This window comes from Bison bison, unplaced genomic scaffold, assembly GCF_000754665.1.
Source record: "Bison bison bison isolate TAMUID 2011002044 unplaced genomic scaffold, Bison_UMD1.0 scf7180017864466, whole genome shotgun sequence".
Classification (NCBI taxonomy): domain Eukaryota; kingdom Metazoa; phylum Chordata; class Mammalia; order Artiodactyla; family Bovidae; genus Bison; species Bison bison.
Genome location: NW_011495027.1, coordinates 9978384 through 9990283, shown reverse-complemented (window position 1 = coordinate 9990283; position 11900 = coordinate 9978384). Strand labels below are relative to the sequence as shown.

At 37.3% G+C, this 11900-nt stretch overlaps 1 protein-coding gene across 5 annotated transcripts in view; it reads right to left on the bottom strand.

Annotated features, from left to right (window-relative positions):
- KIAA1107 (KIAA1107 ortholog) overlaps window positions 1-11900 on the bottom strand; it is a 94265-nt gene that overhangs the window by 60070 nt on the left and 22295 nt on the right. For 3 of the 5 annotated variants that reach the window (XM_010860429.1, XM_010860430.1, XM_010860431.1), the window contains exons 3-4: window positions 9534-9769; window positions 3195-3312 (exon numbers count right to left, since the gene is read on the bottom strand). In XM_010860429.1, coding sequence (XP_010858731.1) covers window positions 3195-3312; window positions 9534-9769 — 354 coding nt within the window. Of the gene's footprint in view, window positions 1-1192; window positions 2040-3194; window positions 3313-9528; window positions 9770-11900 lie in introns of those variants that run through there. The other 2 variants (XM_010860432.1, XM_010860433.1) reach the window with 2 other exon arrangements.

Here is an 11900-nt window from a genome sequence, read left to right as displayed (position 1 = left end):
TCAGTTGGGAGGGATTGGGGGCAGGAGGAGAAGGGGACGACAGAGGATGAGATGGCTGGATGGCATCACCAACTCGATGGACATGAGTTTGGGTAAACTCCAGGAGTTGGTGGTGGACAGGGAGGCCTGGCGTGCTGCGATTCATGGGGTCGCAAAGAGTCGGACACCACTGAGCTACTGAACTGAACTGAACTGAAAGATGACAGGAGGAAATACAAGTAGAGAGAAATGCCAAGTATACAGATGGTATCCATCTGGTGATTGACAGCAATTCAGGCAGAAAAGTGATGTCACAGAAATCCACAACAGGAGTAATGTGTTGTAGTACTCCAGGAAGCAACACTCAGAAAAGCAGTAACTAACAAATGGGATCCATGAACTCTAATGAGTCCTTTTACTATAATCTCTCTGCCTGCAAATAAACAGAGCTCTCTTTTTCTCCTTTGAGCAGGAGAAAAAAGCTCTCTTATCTCCTTTGGAGATAAGCAAGAACTAAGATGTGGGAAGAGTGGAGAAGTAACACTGTGATGAGGGTAAGGCCTGTGTAGAGACAGAACAGTGTAGGAAGTCTACTGCTATCCCTTTGCTCCTTGGGTTGGGGAGAAATGCAAGTGATTCAAATCACCTTTCTCTGCATGTCCCACATAAATAAAGGACACTCAAGCTGTTGCTACTATCTATACAAAAGCTCATATCAAAGGCCTATTACCTGGATGATGACAGCAAACACTTACATGGTACTTACTACGTGCCAGGCATTGTTCAAAGTACTTTAAATGCTTTTAGTAATTTAATCACCATAATGACCCTATATATTGTTGTTTAGTTGCTAAGTCATGTCCAACTCTTTTGTGACCCCATGGACTATAGCCCACCAGGGTCCTCTGTTCATGGGATGTCCCAAGCAAGAATACTGGAGTGGGTTGCCATTTCCTTCTCTTGGGGATCTTTCTGATCCAGGGATTGAACCTGAGTCTCCTGCACTGGCAGGCAGATTCTTTACCACTGAGCCATCAGGGAAACCCAGTAATAACTCTCTAAGATGGGTACTATTATAATCTCCATCTTTGCTGAGGATGCTAAAACACAGAATGATTAAATAACTTCCCCAAATTCATACAGCTAAAGATGGTGAGGCTGGAATTCAACCCAGGCAGACAGGTTCCAACACAGAACACACACTCGTAATTACCCAGTTATAAATGACTTCTTTAGCTTAGTTGTGCCACCACAAGCAAGTGACTGGCATCAGATCATCTTGCAGCAAATAAAGGACTCCAGGTATTGGGCTGTGGATCAAGCAAAAGTCTGAAATGTTGTGAGAATTACTAAAATGGTGACACAGAGTCATGAAGTGAGCCAATGCTGTTGGAAAAATAGTGCTGACAGCCTTGCTCAATGCAGAGCTGCCACATATCTTCAAGTCATAAAAAACACAATTATCTGCAAAGTGCAATAAAGGAAAACGAAGTATGCCTGTGTTTTCTGAACTACTGATATAATAATCTTTGAACTGAATAATAAAATTTTAGGTACAAACAGAAAAACGTTCAAGTTTGGAATAGGAAGGTAATCTTAGGATTTAGAATCTGTCACTTTAACTCATATAAGGGTGCCAACCAAGTAAGAGAACTTAAGCCAGATCTTCTTGAAACATATCCTCAGGAAATTGCCCTTCTAGTTAATATAAATTTCTTTTTTATCACTAGGTGAACAAAATAAGCCAGAAATGTAGCAAGAGCTGTCCTAATATTCTAGATGCAGCTATTAAAACAGTCCACTGTCAGGCAGTACACAGGGAGAAGCCAAATATAGACAGTGTTGGAAAACATAATGCAAATGGTCACAGAGTCCTGCTTTCCCAGTATGACAACGATAGTCCTAGGGTTCCATAAGTTTCAAGAAAAATCTGGCATAAAACAAACTCAAAGCAAATTAATTTTAAAAGTAAAATTGTGTTGTCGCTCTACACTAACCAAGAAGAAAGAAAGGCATGCACACATACCATTTGGGAATATGTATATTTATATTCCCACATATGGAGAATACAGATCCATAATATGGAAAATATATAAATAAATCTCTATCATACTCTGTATTTTACTATACATAATGGGGATTTCATAAAAAATAGGAAAATGTGTATATATATTTTAAAAATATGTGTTCTCAGAAAGAAGAATTCAAACTTTGGATGGCAGTCTGATGGAAACTGGCAGTCTTAAGAGTTTAGCAATGTACTTCAGTCAATTAAGTGGCAAAACCAGTATGAGAGTACAAACATTGCTACTGTTTGGCTTGGATTTCTGTAATCTAAACCCACTGCTAACTTCATTAAGGGCTGTGCACCCTTGAACCTACAAGACTGCTTCTAGCCTCTGCAAAAATAGTCTGTTTCTTCCTCTTCCGCAGTACCAGAATAACTTAACATTCTATTTGAAACACAAAGAGGCAGGGAGGATAACTCTGGGTTCCTCAGCTTTCCAATTCTAGTCTGTTGTGAGGCCCAGCTGTACCTCTTTCCCTTGAGTTCCAAGAAAAAAAAATCTCTATTTCTTATTAACATCTTTTCTTTCTTTAAGCAGATTTTAGTTACTTACAAAAAAAGAGCCTGACCTAAACAGGCAGCAGGCTTTAATTTAAACTCTAAAAGCCTGGAATGCCTAAGCAACCCAATTCTACAGAATAATGGTTTTTAAAAAGTACACTGAAAAATTAAACCTCCTAATCAATGCTATTCATGAGAATCATCTATTTAGAATTAAAGACTTTGAGCCAAAATGCATTCAGAGAAAATGTCATTCATGTAGCAATAATCATTTTCAATACCATAATGACTATGAAATTAAAAACTGCATTTAATGACATTTTCAGTGGCTTTCAAATCCATTTTAGGCAACAGTATATTTTCTTCTAATGAAATCTTAGGTTCATGCCCAATGCACAGCACAGATCTGCTCTAGCTGAGCATGTGCACATGTCTCAGTGGGTCATCTGTGCATGTGTGAAACTGCAGATAGAAAATCCTGTCTATGGTCCAAACTCTTCCCGTCAGAGACCTCCTGAGGCATCTCCATGGAACCTCTGCAGCCTATGTGAATCAGATCTTGAAAACCACTGTGCTAGAAAAAGACAGCCACCCTGACACTTTACTGTCACAACCAGAATACCAAATTAATCACATGCCTATTTACCTGTGAGCTTTAAAACTTTTTCCGTCAACATAAATATCAATATCTGGGCAACAGTGTTTCACATAAAGCTTCAGTAAATCTTCTCCTAATTCAGATGCAGGTTCCAAGTCATAAATATCTTTAAAAGAGAAAAACAAGACAAAAAATAGTTTCTTTAATAGTATATATTTCAAAATTTTGTATTCTTGTTGTTGCTCAGTCACTCAGTTGTGTCCAACTCTTTGCAACCCCGTGGACTGCAGCACGCCAGGCTGTCCTTCACTATCTCCCAGAGTTAGCTCAAACTCATGTCCATTGCATTCTAAAACTAGCAAAATGTTTTTCCACATGGTTATCTTGATTAGTTACTGAAAGAAAGTAACAGTGAGTGAAATCTTTAAGTGGTAAATTCAAAGTTAAATGAAACTTTAAAATCATCAATTCTTTCTGCTCTGAAATATATATTTCTACTTATACTTAAATGTAGATATACCTTTAAATATAGATACACATTTAAATATAGTAATACTATTATAAATTATACACCAAAATTGAAGCCACTTCACAAACATCTGACTTAAAAAGTTAAAAAATTTCCCAAGTTTGATATTCTTTTTCATCACTTAGTTTCTTCCTGTTTCTGTTCATGGATTTATGGCTAGGATGATCTGTGAACCAACAGAAATTCAACTAAAATCAATGGGACTTATAGAGCACTTATTATGAGTCTAGTACCGTATACAGTATAGAGAGTTATAGAAAATATTTTAAGAACTACCTCTACTTCAAAAGATTCATAATTTAGGCTTTGGGAAGTGAAATATAAAACATGTATATATATTTAAAAAGAAAAATACTACATTGTATATTATAGCTCTATCAGTCTGGAAATTTTTGTTAGTATAACTGTTGAGGATGGGTCCCTGGGAACAGATTCCCAGTAACCAATTTACAAATGTATATATTTAGAAACCAGAATGCTAATGAGGTGACTCTGGGTTAAGGCCCCTAAAGAGCTTCAGGATGGGGGCTGGTCACCAGAAAGGACAAATATGTCACCAGGGAGGGGGAAGTTTCAGGCCCTTCCACATACCTCTAGGGAGGGAAAGGGAGCTATAGACTGAATTATAAAAATTCTTGAACAATAAGATTCAGGGAACTACTGGGTTGGTGAACATACCGACTTTTGAAAAGATAGCACACCTTGAGAGGGCATGGATATTTGTTCTGTATACCTTCCCTTCTCTACCCAACCTGCATACCTAGCCCTGTATCTTTTTCATTTGGCTGTTCCTAAATTATATCTTTTATAACAAATAGGTAAATATAAGTGAAATGTGTTCCTGAGTTCTGTGAGTCATTCTAGAAAATTATTGAACTTTGTAGGAGGGTGGTCATGGGAACTCTGAAATTTGTAGTCGCTGGGCACAAGAGTGGGTAGTAATGGGGATATGTCACCCCAAAACATGCCACTCTGGCATGAGGATTATTTTGAGCTAAAGGTACTTGAGAGGGAGCAGATGCAGGGAAAGCTATTTACATCCCCCAACTGCCTAAAAATAAAAGTAAAAAATTTTCCTTTTGTAAAGGAAATTTCCATGTGCAAAGCTATCTCCTTCTTAGGAAGAAACTATTCTCTTCACTTGACTATTATCTGTATAACAAGACAACCCTTATTTACTATACATTTTCTCCTCTCACCTTCCCATAACTTGCCTCCACCATCTAGTAGCCCAGAATGCCTTTCTTTCACTTAGCCTAAGATAATATTTTGTTGTTTAGTCGATAAATTGCATCCAATTCTTTCTGTAACCCTGTGGACTGTAGCCCACCAAGTTCCTTTGTCCATGGGATTTCCAGGATAAGAATATTGGAGTGGGTTGCAATTTCCTTCTCCAGGGGATCTTCCTGACTCAGGGATTGAACCCACGTCTCCTGCATTGCAGGTGGATTCATGCAGTAGGATTCTTTACTGCTGAGCCACCAGGGAAAGTCAAGATGATAAATAACCCTCGATTATCTAGCCATCTTCTTGAATCTCCTTTTTTTGGTGAAACTCTTGGTGCAAAAATAAGTGATGAAAACCATTCTCCCCCCTCCTGTTAATCTGTCTTATTTCAATTTAATTCTTAGGCCAGTCACAGAACCTAAGAGGGTAGAAAGAACTCTTTCCTCCCCAACAGTAGCCTAGGCACCTGACTTGCGTTTAACATCTGAAGTGGGGAGAATATTGCAGCACTAAGCCCTTAACCTGTGGCATTTATCTGTTGCTAACTCTGGATAGTTACCATTAGAATTGAACTGTTGGATGCCCAGCTGGTGTTAGGAGAATTGGTTATGTGTGGGGAAAAAAAAAACAACCCACACACATTTGGAGTCAGAAGTGGTACCCAGAAAAGAAAACAACAACAACACACAATTACAGAAACCCAAAACTGTTCCTCAACCTGAAGTCATCATTCCATTCTACCTTAAACTTGCTCTGTTCATACTCTTTAAGCCTGCAAAATAGTACCACTTAAATGCCTTATGAATAAGACCACCACATCTCTTGGTTTGCCTGGGGGCATTCCAGTTAATGCCTGTTCCCCTAGAATAACATTCAACAGCAATGATAATTTTTCATTTTTCACTCTTTCAAAAGAATCCTTGTTTGGACCACAAAATATAAAGTCATCCTTTATATAATAAGGCTCTTCATTGTCTGTCTTCTGCTTATATATCCAGGTTCATCCCTTACTGTGACTATTCTTATCCCCTCCTTTACTCTAGACCCACAACAAACCATGCATGGTGTTCCAAATTTGCTATGTGCCTGGTTCTTTGCCTCCAGGAGTGTCGTTTCCTTTGCCTGGACTACTTCTTCCCTAAACTCTCTATGTCTGGTCAACATCTGCTTTTTCTTCAGGATTCAGTTCAGATATTATTCCTTCCACACAGCTTTCTCTGAAGGCCTGTTATTCCTTCCATGTAGTTTTTTCTGAAGGCCTACGTCTAGGTTAATGTGCCCTATTTGAGTCCTTAACACACTTGGTACATAACCAAACTGATTATACCTTCTCTAAACTGCAAAACAGTAACACTGTTTTCTTCAATCTTGTATCAAATCTTTTGTTCAATCTTTGTATCAAATCTTCAAAAGTTGGTATTTGAATAATGTGCTGATTAGAATGGCATTCCAGGAACAAATAGCAAGTATAAAAGCACAGAAGTAACAAAATACAGTTCTTTCAGATGAAATGCCAAGTCAGTAAGAGCAGAGCTCAGGGGGTGTGAGGGGTTGTGAAGATAGGAGGCAGCAGAGTACTAGGCGGCAGTCAGTTCCCCAAATCCCCTTATACCATGGGAAAGAAGCTGGGATTTATATTAAGGCTGTGGGAGACTACTAAAGAATTTTAATAAGGCAAGTGCCATGGTCAGGCTTGCAATGAACAAATTTTGTTCTATACAATAGAAATGGAAGGTGGCACAAGAAGTCAGGTGACCAGTTGAGGTTCAAATTCTCAAAGAAAATAGCAACTTACTGAAATAAAGAAATGGCAGGAGGATAAAGGAGAGAAGTATTTAAGAATATTTAGGAGGCAAATCAACAGACATGCTCATGAATTGAATGAAGGATAAAAGAGTAACTGAGAAGAAAGATAGTTAATATAGGGAATTCCCTGGCAGTCCAGTGGCTAGGACTCCATGATTCCACTGCAGGGGGCACGATAAACCTTATGCCAAAGACACATAATCGTGGGGGCAGAATCTACCCCCTTTTAATACTTACAGTGCAATAATAGGAAGGAATTATTAAAGTTCCAATGCCATTATCAGTCTTGTTTACTAACTTTTAGTCTTATAAGCCAAAGCATCAATAAATGAATATAACTGGAAGGTATATGATGTCCTGGAGAAGGGAATGGCAAACCACTTCAGCATTCTTGCCTTGAGAACACCATGAACAGCATGACAAGGCAAAAAGATATGACCATAAAGCCTGCAACATTAACATATATTTTATATACATTTTTCTAACACAAAATTTGGGTTGGTAGAAGTGTGGGAAACAATATAACACATGAATTTGATCCCTGAGCTGGGAACAAAGATCCCGAATGTCACATGGTGAGGTCTAAAATAAAGAAATAAAAGAGTGTATAAAAAAAAGGAAGAAAGAAAGATAGTAATATAATTAATATAATTCACATTATGCAGTATTTAAAAGAAGAGCAGGCTGGGAAAGGCAGGTGATTAGATCAGTCTGACACAGGTTAAATTTTGAGATATTTATATTTAGAGGTATATTTAGACAGATATGTCTGGTCAGTGGTTGGATATGAACCTCAAAAAAAAAATTAAAGAGGAAGTACTGGTGAAGGAGACTGAGCAGTGACTGAGAGGGAAAATCCAGACAGCACAGAGTCAAGAAGACAGAGGAAGTTTCAAGGAGGGTGGCACGGACAGTATGGAGGATGGCAAAGGACTTTATAAGATGCGGCAAACAAGTGTCTATTAAACTGATCAACATGGGGTGGGGTGGGGTGGGATTTCCATGGAGTGATGGAGGAGAAAATAGATAAAGGCAAGGGGTTGAGGGGTAAATGAACTCTTTCCATCTACACTAAAAATCTGTTTGGCCACTTTAATCGGCTATTGTGGGCTCATGGCAGAGTTCTAGGCTAGAGGCAAGAAAAATGGGTATCGAATATCAGCTTGGTCAACTGCCCCATCTGTGTGGCCTTAGAAAGTCCCTTATACTCTCTGAGCCTTACTGTCCTCATCTATAAAATCAGTCTGTAACCACTTTCTTTGTAGGGCTGAGACTAAATGAGATAGTTTAAAAAATGAACAGATCTATCTCAAGCCTAAAAGAGGCATGCATGCATGCATGCATTCATTTACCATAATACAATATGGTGAACATATACAAAAGAAACCTAACTGAGCTTAAATCAGTTTGTTTTTATTGTTGCTGCACTAAACATCAGTAATAAAAATCTTTTAGTTAACAGATACTATCATGTACAGTCAATTCAACTGTAACACATGTTTTGAAAACATGAGTTTGATCCAACACAACTGACATATTAGGGAACAATTTTTGCATAATGGGAATTTTTCCTTTCCTTAGGTGCAAGGTAATCCATAAGAAATACTAAGTCAATGCAAAGAACTGTATCCAGTTGGACTGAGCCATGAAAGAATATACATAAAACATAAATACCTAAGACACCTACCAGAAACCTCAGTTCACCCATGCCTACTCATTTCTGGTGTTACAAATTTCCATCTGATTTCAGATAACAGCTGCTGGGAGACCATTTTCTATGAATATTTTTGTTTTTGTATGGTCTGTCCTTTCTGAGCAGAGCACTGGCAAATTTGGATCAAGGGTGATTAAACAACAAATACATCTTGGAAGTTAGAGATGATGAGATGCTCCAGAAAGATTCAGAGACTATCCTCTCCTCAAAATCATTTCCTTACATTCCTACCTTCCCCTCACCAGACAAGATTTATCTACCTTCCAAAGTAAAGGTCTCTCCCTCTGTGGAGGAGGATGAGCAGGTCTGCCGGCAGCCTGTAAAAGTCTCATAAAGTTGGGGTTCCCCTCCTATGGTGCAACTCCATTGCATGTGAACAGCAGGTAACATTAAGCCCTCATGGGGACTGAGGGTTGAGAAGTGGTTCTGAGACGCTCTATAAGTAATAAACAGTTTGTTCTCTTATCCAAGGCTCTTGAGTCTCCTGTTGGAATATCTACTGTATCTATATCTACATCCTTAAAATACTCCTTCCACCAATTCACAGCAATTCACAAGCTGCAACCCTTTTGACACCCACTTCTACAAACAAACTAGACCTCTTTTTCAAGGTCAAATGCCATATTTATTGTAGTATTTATGTATTGCTGAATCATTTAACATGGATAAAACTATGTTCCTAGTTTTTTTAGGTTCCGATCTTTTAAAAATGTGTCATGACAAAATGTATTGGTGATTTTTGTGTTGCATGGAGTTTTTTAAGGAACGTATACATTGTGTTAGAACTGATTCTACAGTGTGCTAAAGCTTTTGCTTGTGTAGATTAGAATAAGAGTGAAAATATATAGAAGCTTAAAAGGAAAATTGTGAATTATGTCTGTATTTATTAACAATAACTCCATCTCTAATTACTTGGGAAAACTGGGAGTAGGCCATATTATTATTTCTATTCACTCATAAATTATATACTTTCATTTATACTGACTTTCATCTACTTATAAAAAAATGTTCAACAGAGCTGATTTTTGAAGTATGTTTTTCTCTAAGTGTTTAGAATATAATTACTTTCATGGCTATAAAAGTTTATAAAAATCCACAAAAAATACCTCACCAGTGGAAATTACATTTTCCTCTTTGCTGTTGATATCTTTTGGAATTTCATGTTTCAGAAGAGAATGATCAGATGATCTTTTACTTAAGAACTCTACAGATAACCTTCTATCATGGTCAGTACAATTTCCAACACTGAAGTCACATTTCTTTTGTGGTACTCCACTTTCCACTATCTTTTTCCTAAGAATTTCTTCTTCGTAGCTTTTTATATTTCTGTTTGATGAGTATACAATCCTAAAAGACAAAATGCAAAATATTAATAAAAATAATGTTGGTTATTCTTAAAACCTCATTTCCCAATGTGTGGCTTTCATAGATAACAGCCACATAGTTGGAAAATCTTCTTAATCTACACTAAAGAAAGGTCCATCTAAAATAGCAGGAAGTTTGAAAAGTAGTGTATAAAGAAACAATGTTAAAAAGGAATGTGTAATTGCCAACAAATTATATAACCTACATGAAATGGACAATTCCTAGGAAGGACACACACTACGAAACTTGATTTAAGAAGAAAGAGTATCTGAATAGACAAATAACAAGTAAAGAGATTGAATTAGTATTCAAAAACTTCTCACAAAGAAGGACACAGGACCAGGTGGCCTCCCTGGTGAACATTACCAAATGAAAGAAAATTAATTAATGGCAATCCTTTACAAACTTTTCCAAAAATATAAGACATAACACTTAACTCATTATGTGAAGCCAGTATTATGTTGGATCAAAAGGAGACAAAGACATCACAAGAAAACTACAGACCAATATCTCTTATTAATGTAGAGAAAAAAATCTTCAACAAAATAATAGCAAAGTGAATCCAACAACATAAAAAAGAATTATGCATCATGATCACCTGGGCTTTATTTTAGGAATTCAAGGGTAATTAAACATATGAAAATCAATGTTATATACCATATGCTCTAGTGTGAACGTTTATGTCCCCTAAAATCATATATTGACAAAATCCAACACCCTGTCATAAAACATTCAACAAACTAGGAATGGAGGGAAACATTCTCAACCTGATAAAGCATACCTATGAAAAACCCACAGCTAACATCAGACTTAACGGTAAACAATTGAATACTTTCTTCCTAAGATCAGCAAGGATGTCTGTCTGCTCTTACCACTTCTGTTCAACATTTAAATAGATTCCAGCCAGAGCAATTAAGCAAGAAAAATAAATAGCTGGATTAGAAAAGAATAAGTAAAGCTATCTTCAACTACAAATAGCAAACATATACATAGAAAATCCTTGGAAATTCATCCCTAAACTGTTTGCTAAACAAATTCAGCGAAGTTGCAAAATAGAAGATCAATATGCAAAAATCACAAACAACAAACAATCCAAAATTAAATTAGAAAACAACTCCATTTACAACAGCAACAAGAAAATAAAATACTTAGGAATATCTTGATATTTCACAAAAAGCACAAGTCTTATATGCTGAAAGCTACAAAACAATGCTGAAAGCAATTAAATGGAAATACATTCCACTGATAATCTAATATTTTTTAAATGGCAATACTCTTTAAATTAATCTATGGATTCAGTGCAACACCTATCAAAATTCAGCTAGTTTTCTGCAGAAATTGCTAGGATAGCCAAAACAATCTTTAAACAGAAGAAATTTAGAAGATTCACATTTTCTGAATTCTTAGCTTCCTACAAAGCTACAGCCATCAATACTGTGTGGTACTGGCATAAGGACAGATGTATGGATCAATGGAACCGGACTGAGTGTCTAGAACATACATTTATAGGCAACTGATTTTTGACAGGGGTGTTGTGACATTGTGATTTATAATATGAACTTTGTACACCATTCCCAGCACATAGATTCCAAAACCCTTCTAACTTCCTATGTAAAAGCCATAGGCTATCTTTATTACAGTTTAGTTCAGTTCAGTTCAGTTGCTCAGTCATTTCTGACTCTCTGCAACCCCATGGACCATAGCAGGACAGGCTTCCCTGTCCATCACCAACTCCCGGAGCTTGCTCAAGCTCATGTCCATCAAGTCAGTGATGCCAACCAACCATCTCATCCTCTGTCATCCCCATCTCCTCCCACCTTCAATCTTTCCCAGCATCAAAGTCTTTTCCAATAAGTCCGTTCTTCACATCAGGTGGCCAAAGTATTGGAGCTTCCGCTTCAGCATCAGTCCTTCCAATGAATATTCAGGACTGATTTCCTTTAGGATTAACTGGTCTGATCTCCTTGCAGTCCAAGGGACTCTCAAGAGTCTTCTCCAACACCACAGTGCAAAAGCATCAATTCTTCGGCACTCAGCTTTCTTTATAGTCCAACTCTCACATCTATACATGACTACTGGGAAAACCATAGCTTTGACTAGACGGACCTTTGTT